Raw genomic sequence first — 24,132 nt, 5'->3', positions numbered from 1 at the left:
TTATAATTATCTACATTAACATAACTAAATAATTTTTTATTAATTTGTAAATTAAAAAATAACATATTTTTCCAGATTAGATAATTATTAGAAGCTGTTGATAAAAAATATTAATTGACCCGCTATTACTGAATTAAAATCTGACTTAAAGCAATTAGGTTATTTATGCATGTAGAACATTTATAATACGTGAAATAATCAATTCAGTGAGAACCTGCTAAAGAGATAAATTAAATAAAAATAATTTTTAATTTCCTTGAAGTTAGATTGCATTTATGTTGAAAGTAAATATTATAAAGAATATCTTTATATAACTATTAATTTAATATAATTTTTTATATTATAAATAAAATCTGCTCATAATAACTATTCTTCTTACAAAAACTTAATAGAAAAAACGAATTATTCTAGCTTTCAAATTTAAATTACTGCATTAATATAGATTATTTTTAATTGCTTATTCATTATTTATAATGAAGAAATCTTGAAAAATCTGAAGAAATTATAAAATTTACCCCTAAATGTTGAAGTAAATAAGCATTATTTATTCAAATTAAAATAAATCTATTTTTTTATAATAAATTTTATTTATAATTTATTCATTATTCTTTAAAATATGCAAATTCAAACTATAGTGGCATCTATATTTCATTTTTTTTTTTAATTTACAAATATGGTAAAGATGCATATATTAATGCTACCTCTGTTTCTGTTTAGACACCTCACTTCACTGCCTTAATTAAATAAAATTCCTTAATTTACATTTAAAACCTACCTAAGTTAAATACTGATATTTATTTATTCATTTAAAGATATTTTTTAATTAGAAATGTAGGAGTTAAAATTTAATGAAAGTTGTATTGAATAGATTAAAGAAATTATTAATAATAGAAATTTATTACCGTACTTATTTTAACTTGTTAATTTTTAAAAGTTGAAATAAAGCCAATTAGAAACACTTTTTTAAATTTAAAATAAAAATTTTTAATTTTATTTCCTTCATAAATTAATAAATTAGAGTATTCACAGTATATTTTTTGTAGATTTTTGTAAAATTTTAATTAAATAATTTTATTTTTAAAAAATATTTATTGATTAATATTTGGAAATTAGATATTTTAGCAAAATAAATTTGCAAAATATTTGGAATTTATATAATATACAATTATTTTCTATACAATTCATTAAAAACTAATTAATATTTTATGACACTCCTCTCTCTTCTTCATTTATTCAATTATAAATAAATATGTTTTACTTAGCATTTAAATTAAATTAATTTTACTTGGATAAAATAAATATCTAACGATAAAAGTATGTATTTATAACTTTTTTTGAATAAATCTAATAAAAATATGCCTAATAATTTTTTTATCTATGAACTATGAAATAAAAAAAGCTCCGAGACCGGGAATTGAACCCGGGTCTCCTGCGTGACAGGCAGGAATACTAACCACTATACTATCTCGGATTACTTGAATTTATTTTACTTAAAAGATTGGTTATTTTCACAAATTTATTTGAAAATAATTAATTAATCGCTTATGCAAATTGCCAATAATTTACTAAATATAAACTCAAAATTTTGAGATTTTTTACAAATTTAATACCAAATAATTATATTAAAAAAATCATATCTGTAATAAAATTATTTCATTATTAAGATTCTATCTTAATAATTATAATATACTATATTAAAAGTTAGTTTCTCAATTTTGAGTTTATATTTAATAAAATTTTTTGTTTATTAAATCTTTTCAAATAATATCTAATATTTATGATGATTTATCTCCTTGTTCATCTTACTGTTAGGAATATTCATGATATTTTAAGATTGGAAAGAAATAATATTAAAAAAAATCAAATTATTAAATATAAAAAAATTTTGTTAATAAATTTTATTTTATTTCTTTTGGTCTAAAAATATTCGAAATAGCAGATAGGTAAAAAAAATTATAATTGAGATAAATAAATTTATATTTTTAAAGAGAACCAAAGTAGTGCACATTTAATAGTAAGTGTTTCATCTCCTCCTCAACCAAAAGGGACTTACAAAGTAGGTGTTGCTAAACCAGATCCTACAGATTTCAAGAATCCCTTCTTCAGACCATGTGAATTTACAGTTCGTTTAGATAATCCTTGTTTCACTATCTCTGTTAATAAATCCAGTTAAGATAGATGTAATTTTATTTTAAAAATCAAGGTTTTAATACTAAAATCAGGTAAAGAAAGTACTTGGTATTAATGTATAATATAAAACCATCCCTGGTTAATCTTCAAAAGATAGACTCATTATGCAAACAGGTAATTAAACATTCGATATATTTAAATATCCTTAATAATTCTATAATTGAAATTATAGATTCATATTTTAATAGTTGCATATAATATTATACTATTTATTCTGAATTTGAATTGAAAGAAATTCTAATAATTAAAATTAAATTCTTCTTAGATTTATTTTAAAATTTGAATTTTTAATTTAATTTATATTCTCCTATTATATTTAAATCTTAAAATTATTTTAATTAATTTAAAAAATTATTATTTACTTTCATAATATTGATCATATTAAACAAACATATAAAATATAAATCCACAATCTGAAGTTTAACTTAATAATTAAAGTTGGTAATTTTATAATTTTTATATTTATTTAAACTTAAATAATTTAATTTTAATTATTTCTATAAAGTTATTAGATTGATTTTACCAAGTTAACTTTTCTTTATTAATTTACCTTATTGCCTCGAAAAGACCCACCGACCGTTCAACTGAGGTAGGGCGAAAATGGGAGATTTATTTATGATTTTCTGTATGATTCATAAAACTAATATATTATTACACCCTCTTCATTATTTATTCAATAATAAATAAAACAATAACTTAGTTAAGCAAATTATTTTTACTTTAAAATAAATATCTAAGAATAAAAGTATTTATTACTTTCTTTGAGTAAATCTAATAAAACATTTGTCAAATTAATTTTTATATATGAACTGCTAAACAAAAAAAGCTCCGAGACCGGGAATTGAACCCGGGTCTCCTGCGTGACAGGCAGGAATACTAACCACTATACTATCTCGGATTACTTGAAATTAAATTACTTAAATTACCAGTTTTTTAAGTAAATTTATTTGAAAATTATTAATTGCTTATACAAATGGCAATACTTTACAATATAAACTCAAATTTATGAGACTTTATTACAGATTTTATACCTAATAATTATATTTTAAAAAATATATCTATTATAGAATTATTTCTTAATAAAGATTATATATTAATAATTATAATATAATATATTAAAAATACTATCTCAATTTTGTATTTAATAATTTTTTTAAAACTAGCTTAATCAATTAAATAATTTTAAATAACATTTAGCATTTATGATAATTTCCCTTGTTTTTCTTGCTATTAGGAATATTTAAGATATTTTAAGAATGAAAATTAGTATGTATGATTAAAGAAAAATAAAAATTGAATATCAAATTATTAAATATAAAAAATAGTTTTGTTAACAAATTATATTGGAATTCATTTTTTATTTTAATCAATTAAAAGATAATTCTAAAGTTTATTTCTATCTTTTTAGTCTAAAAATATATATAAGTATCCCAAATATCAAATAGGTAAAATAAATGATAATTGATTCTTGAGAAAATTCAAATAGTACACAGTTAATAATTAAATTCAAATTAAAAGAAATTATTTTGTTATTAATAATATATGAAAAAATAGGAAATAAAAATATTTTTTATATCTAATGATTAACTAAAATAAAATAAAATTAAAACAATGTTAACTTATAAATTAGGTAATTTTTATTTATATAGAAAAGATATATGTTTTTTAGGTTACATCAGAAAACAAATTAGATAAGTGTAAATCTTTTATAATTAGCAATTTAATTATGAAGGTATCAGAAAATGATAAGAAATTTAAAGAAATTAGGTTAATATAAATAATAAAAGCAAAAACAGGTAATAATATAGAGTAATCTATTAAATTTACTGATAAATAAATAAATATTAAAATGCAAAAAACAAAAAGTATGATATTAAATATATTTTAGATTTTTTTCAAATTAAATTAGAATTAAAATTAACCAAATATAAACTCATAATTTCAATCTTTTTTTAAAAAAAAGTTGATTAAATTTCACCCCTAGAAAAATGGCTAAAAGAAAAGCTATAAGAAATCAAGTAATTATTTTTAAAAAAAAAATCTAAAATTAAAAAAAATAATAGAAAGAAGACACCTAATGAATTAGAGATTGATTTAAGGTAAAATGAAGATATTATATCAACTTGATTATTCAAATTAAATTAAAATTTAATTAATTAATAATTCAAAAATAAATTTATTTTTTAATAAAAAGCATCTTCAATATACCAAATGCTCTACAAATAATAGCAGATTCACTAGATAATTGGAATTAGTTATATACACTAAATATCAGTTTACCGTAATATCTTTATTAAAATTTTATTTTTAAAGCAAATAAAAATATTAGCAAAAATGAAGTTACCACTTCAGAAGTTGAGAATTTAGTTAAATCTTTATAAAAATATTGCTGTGTTTCAAACCTTTCTCTTGTTTTCAAGTAAAACTAATACATAAATTAAGTAATAATGTATTTAATAATATTTTTAGCTGTTTTTAGTTGAATGAAGATATTATGCTAAGTATAGGATAGGCTATTTGTAGTTCCTAAAATATTTAATCTTTTAACTTAGCTTTAAGGTTAAATTATTATTTTAGTTTTATATAATTTGAATTATTCATTCTTAAAGAAACAAGTAATTAGATTCTTAAAAAATAACTAAATTCCTAGAGGGTATGGAAGTATGCACTAATCTGACATAATTTACTCTTAATTTATCGTATAATATAGTCATTTTATTAAAAATATTGAAAATTTTAATTTAAAATTAAATAGTTGTAATTAGTTTGACTAAGAAGGAGCTTTAAAGTTAGCTGATATTTTTACTCTTATGCCTAACCTCATTTAATTTAAATTACTGTTGACGTAAAATAATCCTAAAAATTATTTAATCGATGAATAAGTAAATATTATCTTAATTTTTTAAGAGGTTGTTAAATAGGCTCTGAAGGAGTTTCTTAATTAGGTAAAAAAATAGCTGAGTGTCATAACTTATAAAGTTTTTCGTTGGGATTGATGTAAAAATTTATTTTATAAAAATTGAACATTCAATTACTTATTTAAATTAAAGCTATACTTACAACTTACAATAATTTACTTCAACTTATTTAAAAATAGAAATAATAATATTAATTATGATGGTGCATCTAAATTTTTAAATGTATTATCTAAGCTTTCCAGACTTAATTCTTTGAACTTAAATCTAACGTAAATATTTTATTCATATTTAGTAATTACTACAAAAATTTAAATAGAGCTAATAAGAATCTGAGATATGATTGCTTGATGAATATAATCTATAAATTACAGAGAATAGTAAAATTTACTAGCACTAACAGACAACCTTATTTTTTAGACTGATACTCATTTAATTTACTATATAGAAACTAAATTTATATGTAGATACATAAATAATTATTTGTTATAATAAAAATGTTTATATTTTAGTCAAAACTAATAAACACTTACAATAAGCTATTATGCTTTTTTATTTGTTATTTTTTAAGTATTCATAATTAATAAATTTTTATTATTAGCAATTAATTTTACGTTGTGAATATTGTTTTTTCATTCATAAATACCAAAATATTATTTTGATAGTTTAATTATATATAGTAAATCTTCCTCAATTAAAGATAAAAAAACTTTTATTTAATTTCATGTCTTAAGATTAGCGTGCTTAAATTAGAGCACAGTCTTAAATTAGAATCGACTTAAGATAGAGTCTATACGGTATATATTTTTTTAATTAATTTGATTTACAAATTTGAGAAAAAAGATATTAAAATAATCTTAAGATAGATTTTGATTTTTAGTTAATTAAAGGTTTTATTTAATAGGAGTTTGTATTTATAGAAAGATTTCAAAAGGAATAAGAATCCATTTTTGAAAATTTAAAGATGAATAATATATTATATTTATTAAGATTTTTTATATTAAGTTAATTCATTGGTTGTATGTTAGAAATTTAGCTTCTAACAATGATAACAGAACAAAGTTATTTAGATGAAATAATAGATTTATCTTATGAGTATTTAGAAGGAGAAGAAATAGAATACGAAATAAAAATATCTTTGATTAAAGATCAATATCAAAACTACGAATTTATTATTTTTGTTTAAGATGATATTTTTTTTAGCTAATTTGAGATGATTACTTCAATAGAATTTCCATTTTCTTAGGAAGTGTGTTAATAAATTACATTCTAAACAAATAAACTATGCATTGATAAACTTGATAAATTTGTTAATTAGTTCAAAGCAATATATAAGCTTAAATTAAAGTGCTTATCTAGTGTGTGTAGGACAAGATAGATATTCTTACTTCAACCTAAACTTTACCAGAGTAAGATTAAATTATTGAAATATTTTCATATATTACTTATATTTTATTTTCTACTATTTAAACAAAGATAAAGATGAAGAGAAATATATTAATGAAAGAATGCTCACAAAGATTCTGTTTCCAAAAACAAATTCACAGTAAAAATTTTATTTTATTGATACAAAATAAAGTATTGATAAGGTCATTACTATAGCTGAAGAAACACATCCTTGCTTTTAAAAAACATAGCTAATTTATTAATTTTAACTCCTAATAATTAATTGCTAAGAAGAAGTAGAATTAGTTTTTGTATTTTCAGATTTTTATCATTAATTTGATTTGAAGGAAATAGATAAATAGATTTTGCTTTTACCCTAAAAATCTTATGATTTTACAGATTTAGGATTTAATAGATTTTTTATATTGGATTCATGTATTATGTTTTAAGACGAAGCATTATTTTTAGAAATGAATTCATAAAGTCTATATGAGATAACTTAAATTGAAAAGCTATCAACAAAATTATTTATCAAGTGCAACTAAAGTACTTCAATCATAGATGGAGGTTATTTTGATTAAATTTTGGTTTAAAAGTTTTATGTTCCTTTTTCTGATGGTTACTAAATGAATACTATATTCCTTAATAGTACTTATGAATACAATAATTAATACTCTAATTGCTTTCTTTTTTCATCCACCAATTTTGTTTTTTATAAAACTGTTCAAGATTCTAAAGAACCTTTAAATTTGTAATCAATAACACCTTAAGAGCTTGAGTATCAAATTAAAGTTGAATAAATACATTTTAAAGCAAAAAAAGAAATATGTATTTTTGAAGAAGTTTCACAGCCAAGACACTACTTTATATTCAGTAAATAAATTTTGAAAAAAAAATAAGTTTAAGTATATTTTTTCATAATTTAAAAGCTAAAAGTCAAAGAGATATTTTTGTTTACTATAAAGAACCAAGATTTTACTAAATTAATTTCTAATAAGATAATTAAGCTTTGAAATACTTTGTTCCTTTAAAAAAAAGTATATAAAATATAGATTACAGTATTGATTATACAGCAACTTTGTAAATTTGTATTGAAACTAACAATAATTAGGTTAATTTTTTACATTAAATAATTTTTAAATATTTAAGTTTTAACTTATAAATATATAGCTCATAATATAAATTCAAGATAATGAAAACTAATAAGTAGTGATAGATATCAATAATAAATGCAAATAACTCTAATTATTATAAAAAGGTAGTTATTAGTTGAGTGTTCTTAATTGCCAGATTGAATTAAACTCGAGAATTATTTTTTAAGTTTATTATTCAGAGAGTATATTTAATTATAATAGTTTTGTAGATTTTATAGGTGATAGAAAGAGTTTTTCAATGAGAAATTTATTTGAGAAAAATTATTATTAAGCTTTCATAAAAGTTAGTGAAGGATAAGGATGTAAAGGCTTTTTTTACATACCAGATAAATATACATATAGTTTAATAAATATAGGAAAAATTTAATAAAATTGCATACTTTATCTACCATAAAGTTTTTTTTAAACAAATGAAGAGTATTTAAAAGTGAATGTATATTTATTAAATAAATAAATCTCCTTTTAACCATAAACTTAGCTTTTATATCGTTTTAATTGTGTAATGTTTCTAATATTCTAGCCTTTTGCTTATCTAGATATATCCAATTTCTTATTGATTTCAAATAAATTTTATATTGTTTCTGAAAAAAATGGGATTATTTCTTATGTGAATGGAGAAAGTGTTGAAAACTAAACTGAATAAATTATTGAAAGAAATTTCAACAACTAATAAAGCGACTCTATTGAGATAGTTTTTTATAATTAATTTTTAAATTCTAAGGTGTAGTTCTGCTTTGAACATATGACATTTACATATTTTAACCCTCTCTCAGATTTAACATAACCTTTTCTAAATGGCAAAGATATTTTTTACTTTTGGGATTCAACAGATAAATTTTACTAATTATTGAATTTTGAATATTAGTATATTTATTACTCTGAAGACAGTAAAAATAAAATTCAAGATATAAGAAACTTTAGTTATTCAAATTTAAAGAGAAAATATATATGCGATGTTATTAGAAAAAATGAATCTCAAGGAATATTAATACACTTACCTAGATAATAAAACATGTAAGATAATTAAATAATAGATTTAGGTAAATTTTAACATTATTACTAATTTTTAAAATTATTATTAAATAAATTAGAAAAAATATATCAGAAATAGACATTTTCTATAATTAGTTAGTGCCAGTATTATTATTTTGAGATATTAAAATAAGATTAATTTCAGCACCTATTACTATTTATTTAGAATAAGTATGAAAATGCTTTCATATACACTAATTATGGTCTTATGATTTCTAAGAATTAGGTATTTTTATTTGAGTTAAGCTAGATAAATAATAATTCTGTCTGTGTCTAATCAATAGAATAAGATGCTAATGAAGGCTGGGAATTTTAAATTACATTTATACCAATTAATATTCAATAAATTACAGTTTACTAAACTTAATAGGTCTAGAATTTCAAACAGGTCTTTTAATTTAGAATAATTCCATATCAAAGGTATCTTATTAGTTTTTCTAATTTTACCTAAGAAGTACCAGTTATGAGCTATTGGTTTGAAAATGTGTAGGGTCATAATAATTTTATATTTAGTAATTACGATATTGAGGAAAGTTAACAAATTACGCAAAGAAACTTAATAATATTTACAGAGAACTAATATAATTACTGCTTAATTAAATCTATTATTAATGGATAATAATAATTTTCTTTTTAAATAAGTTTAATTTATGATTATTTATAAGCATAGAATGGTTAAAATTTAATAACCAAATAAAGAATGTTTATTATCTTGGATAATGGAGAATAATTTAATTAATTTATCTATATTAATATTAAAAATTAAGATATTTATATTATACCATGCTTTAAAAATATTAGTTTTACAGAATAATATGAAAATTTGAAATCAAGTATGAAAATATATAATAAAATTGATCATTACAGTAGTTAATTTGATATTATTATTCATGCTAATGAAATTCTTAGATTTTCAGAAAAAGACTTTAATAATTAAATGAATTAAAAGGTAAAATATTAAATTAAATAAATTTTTAAAAATTTCTAAATACTTGAGTTCCTCATTAATTCTCACTAACCCCCACAATCTTTTTAATCATAAAATTGTGAAATTTTTTATAAAGTTTTTTGTTCTCCAAAATTTTTTCAGCTTAACCCTATTTAGAAAAACTACATATCATAATTAATATTTTTTTATGAAGTTAGGTTTAAAATATTTATTATAAATTTAATCCAATAATTATTTGAAATAATCTGATTGGCCATAAATTTAATCAAGCAAATATTTATTTTATCAATTTATTATTTATTTTTATTTTGTATGAACTATTAAAATTTATTTTTAAAAATTATTCTTAGGATAGGCTTTCAGTTAATATGAATAAAAAATGTTTATGGATCGAGTAAAAAAAAATGGATTATGAAAAAGGAGATGAAAAGAGCTATTTTTATCTCAAAAATAATGAAAATTTAATTTTAAGTTTAAATGACTATGCTTTATTATAGGTAGATGAAGTATTAAGTAAATACAAATCAAATTATTTCGTAATTAAAGTAGATAATTTCTCTGAATATAAAATTCTCTTATTATTTAATAGTAATTCATTAATTTCTGATAATTAAATAGTAATTAGATTTAGGTTTTTTAGTTAAGGATAATATTTTTAATATATGGTACATGGTTAGGAGGAAATAAAATAAATAAATATAGGTAATGCTTAGTATGTTGAGGTTGATACATTTAAAGATATTACTTAAACCAGTATAATATTTCTGTAAAATTAATTGAGTAATGCTGTTAGATACCCAAAATTAATAGATCTACATAGCACGGATTTAATTTTTATTTAAAAAATGAAAGATAATAATACCATAATACATTTATATGATAGAAAAAGCTACTACCTATAGTAAAAATAACAATTTAATTATCAATATCTATTGGTCTCTTGTGAAAATATCTAACTAAATATAATATAAGTTAAATATTATGAATCGAATCAAGATGCTGGATACATCTTATAATATTTAAATTCAACATAAACCACATTATAAATTGATTATATTCATATTTTATAGAATCAAAATACAACTCCTGAATTTGGTAAAGATTATGAAATAAATTAAGCAAACCGAGATGAGTTTAATATTAAAATATTTAATTAAGTCCTAGAAAATGATGTTTTAAACATACTTAAATAGTAATTCTACTCTCAAATTTTAAAATTAGAAGTCTTAATTGTAATTTCTAATAATTATTATTTATTTTAAAGAGAAATTAAATATTAAAGAGTTTTTCCAAATGTAAATTTTAACTATAAAAGTATATTTATATTCATTAATTTATTTATTTAAAAGAACTTAGTACAGCAAGTTTTGTTAATTAATGGGTTGATTAAAAAATTAGATTTTCTCAAAGATGATAACACAGTTAGCTATGAGATTGAATCATCAAATTAAAATCTAATTTTCGAAAGCTATAAATACATGAGATTATACATAAAATAGAATAAGAGTGAATTTATTTTAGCGATAAGTAAAATAATAGCAATACCAAAGAACTACTTCATAAAAAGGCAAATTAATGCATAAATCAAAGAATAATAAAATAAAATAATTATTTTTTCAATAATTATTTTACTTTTGCTAATAATTGTAACCTTATTAGCTATTTTAATTAAAAAACTAAGAAATATTTAGATTTGAATCAAAATAAAAGAAAAACTTAAACAATATAATAGTTAAAATTAATAAAGTTTTACTAATTAATTAGATAAGATGAAATATTTTATATTGTAATTTTATAAAATTAAAAAATTTAAATAAAGTATATGTTGTTTTCTATACAGACCATAATAAATAACATTTATTACACCCCTCTTCTTTATTTATTTAATAATAAATAAATATCTTTTAATTAGCATTTAAAGAAAATTAATTTACTAGGATAAAATAAAAATATAAGAATTAAAGTATTTATTTATAGCTTTCTTTGAATAAATCTAATAAAACATTTGCCAAATCAAAATTTTGATCTATTGACTATTTAACAAAAAAAGCTCCGAGACCGGGAATTGAACCCGGGTCTCCTGCGTGACAGGCAGGAATACTAACCACTATACTATCTCGGATTACTTGAAATTATATAATTAAAATATTGTTTCTTTTTCACAATAATATTATTTCTTTCCAATCTTAAAATATGATATATATTCTTAATAGTAAAAGAAACAAGGTAAATTATTATAAGTATTAAATATCATTTAAATATATTTAATTTATTAAGTTAATTAATCAAAATTTACTTAACTCCAAATTGTGAAACTTAATTTCAAATTATTAAATAAAAAAAATAATTTTTTAACAAATTATATCTTAATTCATATTTTATTTAATAAATCCAAAATAAAACATATTTATTTTTCTAAAGTTTACTTCTTTTTAGTCTAAAAATATTCATAATAGCAGATATACAAAAAAGTGATAGTTGAGAAAATAAATTTACAAGTTAAAATAAACTCCAAATAGTGCACAAATAATAATTAAATTTAAAATAAATGACAGTAATTTGTTTATTCTAAATAATATTAATGAAAATAAGAAATAGTTTTTAATGTTATATGATTAACTAAAATAAAATTATAAAAAAAATATTTATACATAAATTAAATAATTTATTATCATTTTAAAATAGCTATTTTAAATTTAGTTTTTAATAATTATTCTAGGATAGGTTTACAGTTAATATTAACATAAATGGATTAAATAAAAAATAATTAATTATGATAAAATAGATGAAAAGAACTATTTTTATTAATTATGATTCACTAATGACTCATACATAATATTTGGTCATTATCAATTGTATTTATCTCTGAATATTTTAAAAAGCTTTATATTATTTATTTAAGAATTTTGTTACTTATTTAGCTATTAATGGCTTTTTATTTCATAAACTTTTGATACTGTAGCTATCTTTTAAGCTTTATGTTTCTTTTTTGATTAATTTTTAATATATTTATTTTTTAAAATAGTAATTATTTATATAACATATTAAATCAAATATATTACATTATATACTAATAGTAAAATTATTACTATATTTCCTGTTATTAGATAAGAATTAACAGTTTCTTATTCTAATTATATTTATCTTTTTAATGAATCTTCTATTTTATAAATTAGAATATGCAAGAACCATACTATTGAAAATACAATTTCTCCTAATGATTTAACTATTCGATTTATTTTGCTTAAATATGGTTTGTTAATTAACGTAGCAATTGACGAAATTAAAAAAATAGTACCTATTATTATACAAGATATTAAAGGATTATTTTTAAAACTTAATAGAATTATTATCACTAGGTACTTTCTAAAATTTTATATCAAAAAATAGTTTCTTAGCATTAGTGAGCTAATTTTTTCAAAATCTTATATTCTATCTATAAATTAGAAAGAGAACATTTTAGAATTAGGATTTTTACTAAAGTTAATTTCAATAATATTTTTATAGAAAGAGTATAAAATAATTATTGTGAGGCAGATAGCCAAGTAATAACCATATCTAACAGACCAATTTTCTTATTCATAAGTTGTAAATTAAAGAAATATACAAACAAATGAATAAAGTAAATTTATTTCATTTTCAGCATTTATTCTTTGTAGTAAAATTTTCTAAAATGATTATAATCTATCTATTCCTTTTTATGAAACTTTGTTTATTAATATTAATGTTATCTTAGAGATACAAATTAGAGTTAAAATTATTGCGTACTTTAGGATAATTATAGGTGCATTTACTAAAAAACTATTTGATATTCCTATTCTTTTATAGAGTTAATCGTTTATTATGTGGACTTCTGTCTAATTGAATTTATATCCAAATAGAGAATAGGATTATTTATAATCAGTAGATGAATAATCCACTACATCTGGGTATGTGAAAGTACCAGCTATTTAATAGAACATATATAAGTTTGGAGGAAAATTTAAATTGAGAAGTAGAAAAAGATTCATCGGCTGAACTGTATTCAATAAATAAAAGATAAATTGAGTTGATTGAATTGCATTTACTATGTTTTAGTTAGACTCCATTTTTATTTCACTAAGAATCATGCTAAAATTTATATTGAAAATGTTTTCTTGAAATAAAATTGGACCAATTTAGAATTAAATGGGATGTTTCTAATAATACGAGCTTAAGATATAACTATTATCATCACTAAGAAATTTGTTTGTTTCGAGAAAAAGAGCTTGTCCGTTGATTACATTAATATTTTATAGCACATTTAGCTATAAAATTAATTAATTTTCTTTTATTATTGGGTTAGTTATTGAGTAAAATGCTTATGGGATTTCTGAGAGAGAAATATAAATTAGATTTTTGATATTTTCATTTTCAAAATCTATTGATTTTAGGGGGTAGTCGAAAGTAAAAATAAGATAGTAAATTGAGTTTTAAAGCTTTGTTGATAATTTGACTTGCATCGATTGCCTGCAAGCATACTTTTAATTGCCACTATTTCCTTAAATATATTAAATTTCTAATCCATTTTAGCAACTACAAGTGTTTTCTACCATTTAAAGTCCATCTATACATTAAGTACAATTGTCTTTAGAGTTTTTACATTATAAGCATGGGAAAGAGCAACGAATACAATCACCTATTTTTTAATCATAATAGGATTATAAAGGGCACTCAGAGCAAGTACCATCTTTGTTATCTTTATAACTGGGCATACAGCTGCAAAATGGTGGATCAGTTCTTCCTGATTTGCATTTTATACATACAATTTAGCTCAAGGAAGTGTCAAATATGCATTAATCGCAATTTGGATCACATTGCAACTTAACACAAGTATTTTATATTTCTTAATAATTTTAGTAATCGCATTCACATTAAGGAGGATTTTTTCTATTTTAAGAACAAGTGGTGCAATAGTTTTCATTCATGACACAAGAGTTACATTTTTCTGAGCATTTTTAGCACTAATATTGCTAGTTTAAGAAATAGCTAGAATCAGCACACTAGCAAGAAGGAGTTAGCTAGTTTGAACTATGACATTATGTACAATTATCTCTTTTTCCAGAGCAAGTTTTACATTATGGAAGACATTTATGACAAGTCTTAGTGTCACTATCCATATAATAGCCATCAATACATTGACAATTGTTTTAAAGATCTGAATATAAGCTTGCACATTGTAAACATTAAAATGTATTATTTATATAATCGACAATTTAGCAATTTTAAAATAGTTTATTTATGTTTAAGCATTCTCTTGTTTACTAATTAACTAAAAACGTTTATCCTAACTGCTATGTTAAATTAAGACATTCAGCTTCACTAATTTAATTGTTGTTATAAGTTACCGTTCTGTTTTTGTAATATAGGCAAGTCATAGATTGTATATCACTGAAAATAAAGCAAGGTTCTTCAAGATTATAATCAAAATAATACAATCCATCACCTTTGTCGATGTTAATCAAATTTAGATAAAACAGATAATCAGCTGTATTAAGCAACTACAAGCCTATGTTTAAATTTATTGAGCTTAAGGTAAAACTTACAATTGTGTTAACAAATTAAATTTATTCTCTTTAATAATTGCAAACTACATCAAATTCTATAAAATTAAATGATTAAGAAAAGGGACTCTATGTTCTCATAAAAATAAATAAACTATTACTTTCATTTACGTTTAACATAGAATACTTTGAGTCAGTGCATTTAGTAAGATAGCAAATTCTCAACAACAATTTTTATCCAAATGGGACTAAAAAATATTCTACTTTTTATCCTAATAAATTGTTTGCTGAGTTCAAAGCATAAGATAAAAGTGAGACTTGCTAATTTATAACTACAGGAAATATTGTGCAGTAAAATGAAATCCAATAATAATTATTATTGTTAATGTTTGAAATGCTTGCATATAATTAGTTGTTAAATTTGTAGCCTTTTAATTTATCAAACTATGGTGGTTGCTAAAATTACAATTTCAAACTAGCCTATTGAGTAAGTAAGTTATTAAAAATTTTAGAGATGTCTGAATATAAATGAACTTCAAACTTAGCCAGATTTATAACTGGTTCTGATAAAAAAGTTTATAGGGAAATAGGATCATTAACAGGATTAGTCATATTGCTGATAAATATAAAAGGCTTGTCAGTAAATTAGCTGCATAAGTATCCAGGTCCGCAGTTTCCAAGGCAAATTTTTGGATTAGTCAATTTTAAATTGGTGTTTATAGCTTTAGATACTTAAAAAAATTTAGAAAAAGTGTTTGATAATAAAAAAAATTATTAGAGATTAGTCCAAAGAGATATCCAAACTGGCTATTCAACTCTTATAGTTGCTGTATATACAGGATTTCCTTAAATTAAAAGCTATATTGAGGGTAAGCCGTTTTGTAAAATATAAGAAAAAGTAAATATTTCTGAATTAGAATCTTTAAGGACAGCGAATTTTCCGTATGCATTTTGAATTAAAAATTCAACAGAGAAACTAAAGTAGAAAGAGTAAGGACCTTATTGACTCAATTTCATTTGACTATTATTAAGATTAAAATTGCAAGATGATATTTAGCTAACTAAATTATTTTGTCTATAAATGTTTAGCTTTTAAATAATGCAAGAATACCCATCATCAAAGTAACCAGCTGGGCAAAATCCATTTTTATTTCGGTTAATATCTTGAATTTTACATGTTTATTCGTTTGTACATTGATTACAGTAATTTGGACATTTTTAACATGTGTTATCTTATCTTAAATAAAATTATTTCATGCAAACACACTATAAAGTATTTTCATCGTAAACCATGTTTTATGGACAATTTGAAAAATTTTCATTCCAATCAATAATGTTATCCTTATTTACATTTATTGATGGTAAATTTTGGTTTTCACACCCTAAGGTACTTTAATAATTTATAAAATAGCCTGATTTGCATATAATGCATTGATTATCATTTGAAGCTTAAAGAAAGCAGTTTTACTAATTAGAAACAAGAAAAGTTCCTTTGTAGTATCTGATATGACTGAATTGAATTGATTATGTATTTGATTGATCTCCAAATTGCGCCTATCCTTATAAAAATTTATTCAGCTACAGCATCAAAATTTGGCTTTCATACCCATAAACAATTAGGTAAGCTTTATAAGTTATTTATGTTTTCAAAATTAATGTAACTTGATTCCAGCTAGCCAAAGAAACTCCGTTTATTGGTTGACCATTCAAGCATATGCTGTTTTGAATGCTATTAATTGTTACTTAAAGTTATTAACTTGAATTAAAAATAGTCAGTAAAATAGCACTCGGAGGTAAGGGAGAGGAAACTTTGAAGTGAAAACTAATAGTGAAGCCTCCTGAATCTTAGAGATTAACATAGTCTGCTTTAAATACTGAATTTATTTGCACAGATAAAACTGGAGAGGTGCTTAGATAACCGTTAGTATAAATGTTCATTTAATTTGCAACGTTAAAGTATTGATTTGGATTAGCTTTTGTGTAAAAAAAATCTAAATTCCATATCAATTGAGTCTATTAAGCAGTCAGGTCATTAGAGTAGGAATAATCATCAGACAAATTATTATTGTTCCAATAAATAAATAAATTATTTATATATGCGAGAGATTCATAGTATCCATCTATGTTAAATGAGTTACCTATTTGCAAAATAATATTTTACTTGTATACAAGTTTATTGTATGGATATGAATTAGGACCAATTTTAAATATTTAATATTGCAAATCCTGATGAAGAGAAGTTTATACATTTATTTATGTTCCATCAAAAGAGAGTTATGTTACTATTAAAATCCAGTTATCTTTCACAATACTGTTAGAGGGTCTAATTTAGTTGTACGTCCCCAAAGTTTTCTGCCTTAAATATTTTTATGATGGGTTAAATTAAATACTCAGTAATTCATCACTATTTTGCATCAAAGTAAAGAAAGTATAATAATTATTAAGCTCTATTCTTGGCCAAAACCATCCTGACAAAGCAAATTGAGTAATTGTAGATGACGAATCTGAGGACTAATCAAACAAGTAATTTCCATAAAAGATTTAATGGGTATTTAAAATTTTTTACTATTTAAGTGTTTAATCATAATTAAGCCACTTAAAATTCACTTCTGCGGAAATATACTTTATAAAGACTAAGAACAAAAATAATTTTGCTAAAATTTAAGACATTTCTTTTTAGAAAGCTATTTTTTAACATGTTTGAGCAGGTTTTTGTATTATATAAATTAATTGTTTAATCTACGAAATTTTAAATTAGTTTATGTTATGAAAAATAAATATTGAATAGATAGATTGCGTTATTCAATTAGATTAATTATATAGAATCCAAATAAATTACAATTAAAAGGTTGTTTGTTATTTAATTTATCTTACTTATTAAAAATTATTAATAATGTAAGAATTTTTGTTCTCTTTGATTCTAATTATTGTAATAAGCACTTTGTAATTTAAAGATTTTTTTTTTAAAAAATGAAATGTTAAAATAAAAAATGAGTAAAATATTATAAAAAAGAAGTAAATTTATTCATTGAGGAAATGATAAAGTAAGTATGACTAATTTATTTTTATTTTTTATTCAATTTGAACTTGAAAAAAGAAATATTCTTTAAAATTTCTAGATTTCTAAATTTGATCGATGGTATGAATAAACTATTAAGATATTACACTTTTTTATTTGTTAAATTACAAATGAAAAAGTTATATAAGGTTAATTTTGGGAAAATTTTTTTTTTTCTTTTATTGATTTAGCTTACTTTTTTTATTAATTTATTTTTCTTTTTTAATTTTCTTCAACATTGTATCCAAGAAAATTCAAGAAGTAAATTAATAAAGTAATCAAAATATAAGGACTTGAAAGAAAATATAATTTAAATAAATTTATTTTCATTTAAAGTTAATTTTGATTTGATCAAAGAAATTAAATTGGTATTAATTTATAGAAGAAAATAAAAAGTTTTATAAAAACCTTTTTATTTCATTTAATGAATAGCTTTTAAGTCTGATTCAAACTAAAATTAGAATTTAAGATTTTAACTATTTATTTTTTTTTAAATGTAACTGAGTAACTTCACTTGAATTTGAAAGTTACATCCATAATTTAATTTTTTTGGTCAAATATTGACAATAATATAATTAATTAATACTTATTTTCTTAATTATGTAAACAATAATCAAATTAGTATACAATATCTTAATTTAATACATAATATTAAGCGTATTTTATTTCATTTGGGTACATTATTATTAATTAAATAATGTCTAACCCAATTTCGTCATTAAACAATATATTATGATTCTAATTTAATTTACTAATTTATTTCTTTTATTGCTATTTTAATAAATCCAGCTGTCAATTTTTATTTTACTTTAGATGTTCAGATTTTAAAACCTTTATTAAAACTACATTTTATATGAATTTAAAAAAATACTAAAATAAATGATTTATCTGGTAATATATTTGAGTTATCTTAAAGTATCAGTGAAATATTTACTTACTATCTTATATACCATAAAAAGTACTTTAGCTTAAAATAGCCTTCCCTAATAATAACTACTGAATTTTTTTAATTAAAATAATCTAATTAAAAATTAACATTCGGTTATTCGGCCGTATAATACAATTTTTTACAGTATATATTCTGTATCTGTTTTTTATTTTAAGGAAAATATGGTATTCGGTATAATTTATAAATTGATTACTGTATTATATGGTTATATGGCTGAATGAAAAAAAATGTTCATACTGTCGATCCATATTATTTATCAACTCATTCACTCATATATTCTTGAATTTATTATTTTTTAAAGAAACTTAACTCTTCTATAATATCTTCTTCAATAAAGATTTTGATGAGTCAGTACTTTGTTAGCTTAATTCAATATATTGCCAATATTTGAGGCAAGATTATTCTTAATGATAATCTTCTTTATTTAAAGAGTAAAAAAGTCTTTTATTTCCTTTTTTATTTGATTGCATACTTTTTTTATCCTTCTTTTTTTTAATTAATATTAATTATTTAACAATATTAATTATATTTTTATTATGATATAATAAAATAAATTATTTTATTCGCTTTTTAAAAATTAAAAATTTAAATTTTAAGAAAATATTTTATTGAAATTAATTAAAAAAAAAATATAATATTCAGAATTTTAATTTTTAATTTCTTTATTAAACTTTAAAATATGTTGAGAATAAGGATTACTTAAAAGTGCTTAAATGAATGGATATGTATATACTTTTTGGAAGATTAAAATTTGTTACTAGTTTCATCCAAATTTCATAATATTTATGATTTTTATGATTTAAGAAGATTTTATTAGTATATTATTTACTTTATCATAAGATTTATCTCTATTTAATATATATTGTTTACAAAGACTATTACAGTAAAAGAATAGATTGCCCATTTTATTTATTTTTATAACAATAAAAATGAATCCTTACATCAAAATATATTTTTTGATTCATATGGTTAAATGCATAGAAATAATACAATTACAGACAAGGATTACTGAACATAGTTATTTAGACTAAAGGATAGAATTATCTTAAGAATATAATTTAGGTGAATAAATAGAATATGAAATAAAAATATCTCTGCTGGATGGTTTTTATCAAAATTACGAATTAATAGTTTTTGCTTCTGATGATGTGATTGAAAGTGAGTTTGAAATGACTACTTCTTTGTTTTTTCCATAAAAAAGAGTAATATGTCAGCAAAAAGTTTTTCAATCAAATAAATTATGTATTGATCAACTAGATTAGTTTGAAAATTTAGTTAAAGCAATTTATAATGTGAAATTGAAATGCATGTCAACTATTTGTAGGACAAGGCAATATTTCCTTCTTTGGCCTAAGAAAATTCAGAGTATTTAATTGCTTAAGATATTATAATAGCTAATTTAACTAATTTTTAAAAATAGATAAGTAAGAAGAGTAGTATATAAATGGAAGGATAATCAATAAGATTTAACTGCCAGAAACTTTAGAATTTAAGTATTACATCACTAATAGCTAATGGAATCTTGAAAAGATTATTACTATTGCAGGAGAAGATCATTCTTGCTTTAATTAAGTTAAATTTTATTATGAGTTTTAACTCCTTAGTGTTGAATGTCTAGAATAAGTAGAACTAGTTTTTGTGTATACAGAACTTTATAACTAATTTTGGTTCACAAAAATCAACAAATCATTTACACTAGAGCCTTACTTAGAATATAATTTTTAAGATATTGGATTAAGTACATTTTTTATTATGGAATCCTGTCTAATGAAATTTAACTAAAATGATAACTTAGATTTATAATAAAAAAACTTATATGAAATTTAAACTGACAATAACATAAAAATATCAATTTAATGCAATTAAAGAACATCAATTCTAGATGGATCTCATTTTGATTAATATTTCTTAAAAAAAATATATATTTAAAATTCTGAAAATGAGTAATTTCACTAAATAGAGAAAATTCAAAAACAAGAAATAATTTAATTTCAAACATGCTTTTATTTTTTTTCAGAGAATTTCGAGCTATATTAATAAAATATAAAGTCTGGATAGACTTTAGACATTAAATCAAAAACTCCTTAAGATATTAAAAAAGAAATCAATTTAGAAAAGATTAATCTAGAAGCTAAAAAATATATATGCTTTGAATAAATTAATAATAATAAATAAATTCGCTATTTTGTTTTCAGTAAATAAATAATTTTAAAATATTTTTTACATTTAAAATAATTTATAACAATAAAAATAGGTAGAAGCCAAGGAGATATTTTTATGCATTACATAGAAGAATTAATCACAGAATTTGATATTAGATTTGATTAACAGGCTTTTAAATATTTTATTCCTATTAAAAGAGGTTTATAGCAAATAGTAATATAACAACAATATTTAAAATATCAATTTAAGAAAATTAAAATATGTTTTTTAGCAGAAAATGACTAAGATGATGTAAATTTTTTTAATTTAATAAAATATTTAAATTTATTATTACTTGTAATAAATAGCTAAATATACATTTTTACAATAGTCAAAAATAAATATTAAACACTAGAGAAAAATGTTACGTTGATCCGAATTATTAATTTTAATTACTTGATATTTATGTAAATAACAACAAGAATTATAAAAATTCAAGAATTATGTTTTAGGCATATTACTCAAACAATGTTATAGATGAAGAAATAAAAATTGATTCAAATCTTATAAAAAGTGAATATTTTTAATTAGCAAAAATAGATATATAAGATATAAACGATTTTAAAGAGTCTGTATTACAATTTAAAAGTTCTTTTAAATGTTAAGGATATTTGTTAATAGCTGATAAAGTAAATTCTCTAATTATAGTTGGAAAAATTCAATAAAATTGCTAAGCTTTCCTCTAATCTAGTATATTATTAGGTAATGAATAAAGGAAGAGATTTTATATCTTATTTAGTTAAAATGATCAATATGATTTAAGTCTCATTTAAATGGCTTTTTATTTATAATCTAATCATATTAGAATATATCAAATAACTTAACCATTCTTAATTGTCAATAAATAATGGTTTAAATACTAATCAAGTAACCTCTATTTTATATCTTAACATAAAAATCAAGTAGCAAGCATTGATGGAATTAGTATCTTTAATAAGGGCTTAGATTAATTTCATACAAAATTAAATGTGAGTAAAGATATAATGATTGAAATAATATTTTGTGATTAATTTAATATTAACTAAGAAATTATCTTTTACTTTGAAATTACTCCTTATGTTCCATATTCTTATATTCTAGGAGATTTAGAAAAATAAATATAATAATAATCCGAAATCTATTATTTTTGGTAAGAAGATTAAAATATTTTTGCTTAAGAATTATCATTTACTTTTTAGTATGTAAACTTTTAAAAAGATAAAAATACTTATCTTTTAGACTAAATGAATATTTCAGAATAGATACATAAACTTAAGTGCGATGGAATTAAGAGAAATGACTCATAAGCGATTAAGATATAAAAAGAGTTGCAGCCTTAAAATAACTTTGCATATGTTTTGTTAATAGGTAAAATTCTTAATTCAAAATCAAATAAATTGAAATTTATTTTTTTTTAATAGGTGAATAGAAAGTTACTTACGATTATTTTAATATTTGTTCAAAAATTTAATTTGATGTAAGATTTTATTAAAATCATTTTTCAATATGCACTATTTAGGTCTTTGATCCTATAGCGGATTACTATATGAACAGTCATTATGTTTAAAATAATTTTTAAAGTTTTATGATTTAAACTAATAATGAGATACTCGAATTAAAGAAAAATAATTAATAGCTCTTTAAATAAAATTTTAAAATAAGCTTCATGCCAATATATATTGAAATAATAACATATTTTAAGCTGGTATAAGTATTTAATTCATTCTAAATATTTAAATTTAATATTTCTCCTTATTAAAGATACTAAGTGGAATTTTTAGATTTTAGTTAATAAAATAAGCCAACAATGACCTATTGGTTTGATAAAATTACAATTTTTAAGAATCATATCATTCCTATTAATTATGATTTTTAAGAAAAAAAATTAATTTCCTTAGAAAATTCTGTTATATCAACAGAAGATTAAGATTATTATTGCTATCTAAAGCTTAAAAATGATTTTATGGGTAATTTTTCGATTTAATTGAAATTTTTATATGAGTTCATAGAAGCTTAAGTAAATAAAAAAAATATTCTTGATAAATAGAGAATGTTTATCTTTTTTGAATAAAATTAGTCTTAAAGCCTATTTATCTAAATAAACATTAGGAATTAAGATTTATATATTATTCCTTGCTTCTAAAGTTTGAGTTATATAGATTAACCCTTCACTCAAAAAGCAGTTTACAAGTTATTCAATGGTGCTTATAAAACTTAAAAATTTGAAGTAACTTTGCATATCAATAATATTTTAAGATTTGAAAAAAAATTGCTATAATCAATTTATTCATCTAAAAAGGTAATTTTTTTAATTAGTTTTTTAATTCCACTTCATTTCAAAAAAATATATATTTTATTATTTTAAATAAATATATATATCTAAGCTTTAATTAAACAAACAGATCATTGATTTTAATAAAAAAATTTATTAGAAATAATTTCCATAAAAATTAAATTTTGTAAAAATATCAATCAAATTGTACTCAAAAATTAATTAATTTGGATATTTTAATTAATTTTCATTTTATTTTTTTAAATTAATTTTGTAAAAGTTTTTTATTTTATATAAAATGCTCAAATATGTGATTAATATAGGAAAATTATATATTTGACAAGAAATGCTTGTGGGTTGAGTAAAGATAAACTGATTATGAAAAACGAGAAAAAGATAGCTATTTTTATTATATGGAAAATAAAAATCAAACAATAGATTTGAATTATAATAGCTTATTAGATGTAGATGAAATGTAAAATGGATAAAATAAATCAAGCAATTATTTTTTGATAAAAATAAAT

The 24,132-nt window shown here is 20.5% G+C and overlaps 5 protein-coding genes across 5 annotated transcripts; 4 read left to right on the top strand and 1 right to left on the bottom strand. All coding sequences in view use genetic code 6, as the record gives it.

Annotated features, from left to right (window-relative positions):
• Positions 1 to 1,384: 1,384 nt before the first annotated feature.
• Positions 1,385 to 2,408, top strand: TTHERM_000550971 (hypothetical protein; the record flags this gene model as incomplete). The annotated part of the gene is made up of 3 exons (XM_012795931.1): positions 1,385 to 1,639; positions 1,991 to 2,304; positions 2,363 to 2,408. 3 exons carry the CDS (start codon positions 1,385 to 1,387, stop codon positions 2,406 to 2,408), a joined length of 615 nt encoding a protein of 204 aa, XP_012651385.1.
• A 1,582-nt stretch (positions 2,409 to 3,990) lies between these two features.
• TTHERM_00550970 (hypothetical protein) lies at positions 3,991 to 5,646 on the top strand. Its single transcript, XM_001009186.2, has 11 exons — positions 3,991 to 4,055; positions 4,154 to 4,208; positions 4,254 to 4,289; positions 4,385 to 4,471; positions 4,520 to 4,609; positions 4,660 to 4,749; positions 4,800 to 4,889; positions 4,946 to 5,035; positions 5,098 to 5,187; positions 5,288 to 5,377; positions 5,425 to 5,646. Exons 1-11 carry the CDS (start codon positions 4,040 to 4,042, stop codon positions 5,528 to 5,530), a joined length of 840 nt encoding a protein of 279 aa, XP_001009186.2. The 5' UTR covers positions 3,991 to 4,039; the 3' UTR covers positions 5,531 to 5,646.
• A 3,866-nt stretch (positions 5,647 to 9,512) lies between these two features.
• TTHERM_000550969 (transmembrane protein, putative) lies at positions 9,513 to 11,323 on the top strand (the record flags this gene model as incomplete). The annotated part of the gene is made up of 2 exons (XM_012795930.1): positions 9,513 to 9,626; positions 9,977 to 11,323. The coding sequence occupies 2 exons, from the start codon at positions 9,513 to 9,515 to the stop codon at positions 11,321 to 11,323; spliced, it is 1,461 nt and encodes a 486-aa protein (XP_012651384.1).
• Positions 11,324 to 13,265: 1,942 nt separating this feature from the next.
• On the bottom strand, positions 13,266 to 17,818 carry TTHERM_00550950 (bowman-birk serine protease inhibitor family protein; the record flags this gene model as incomplete). The annotated part of the gene is made up of 2 exons (XM_001009185.2): positions 13,266 to 13,332; positions 13,395 to 17,818. 2 exons carry the CDS (start codon positions 17,816 to 17,818, stop codon positions 13,266 to 13,268), a joined length of 4,491 nt encoding a protein of 1,496 aa, XP_001009185.2.
• A 2,640-nt stretch (positions 17,819 to 20,458) lies between these two features.
• On the top strand, positions 20,459 to 20,681 carry TTHERM_00550940 (hypothetical protein; the record flags this gene model as incomplete). Its single annotated transcript, XM_001009184.2, has 2 exons — positions 20,459 to 20,520; positions 20,576 to 20,681. The coding sequence occupies 2 exons, from the start codon at positions 20,459 to 20,461 to the stop codon at positions 20,679 to 20,681; spliced, it is 168 nt and encodes a 55-aa protein (XP_001009184.2).
• Between the last annotated feature and the right edge of the window lie 3,451 nt (positions 20,682 to 24,132).

This window comes from Tetrahymena thermophila (genome assembly GCF_000189635.1).
Source record: "Tetrahymena thermophila SB210 genomic scaffold scf_8254786, whole genome shotgun sequence".
Lineage (NCBI taxonomy): Eukaryota > Ciliophora > Oligohymenophorea > Hymenostomatida > Tetrahymenidae > Tetrahymena > Tetrahymena thermophila.
Note: the sequence above shows the minus strand (reverse complement) of the source record. Positions and strands in the feature narration are given on the sequence as shown.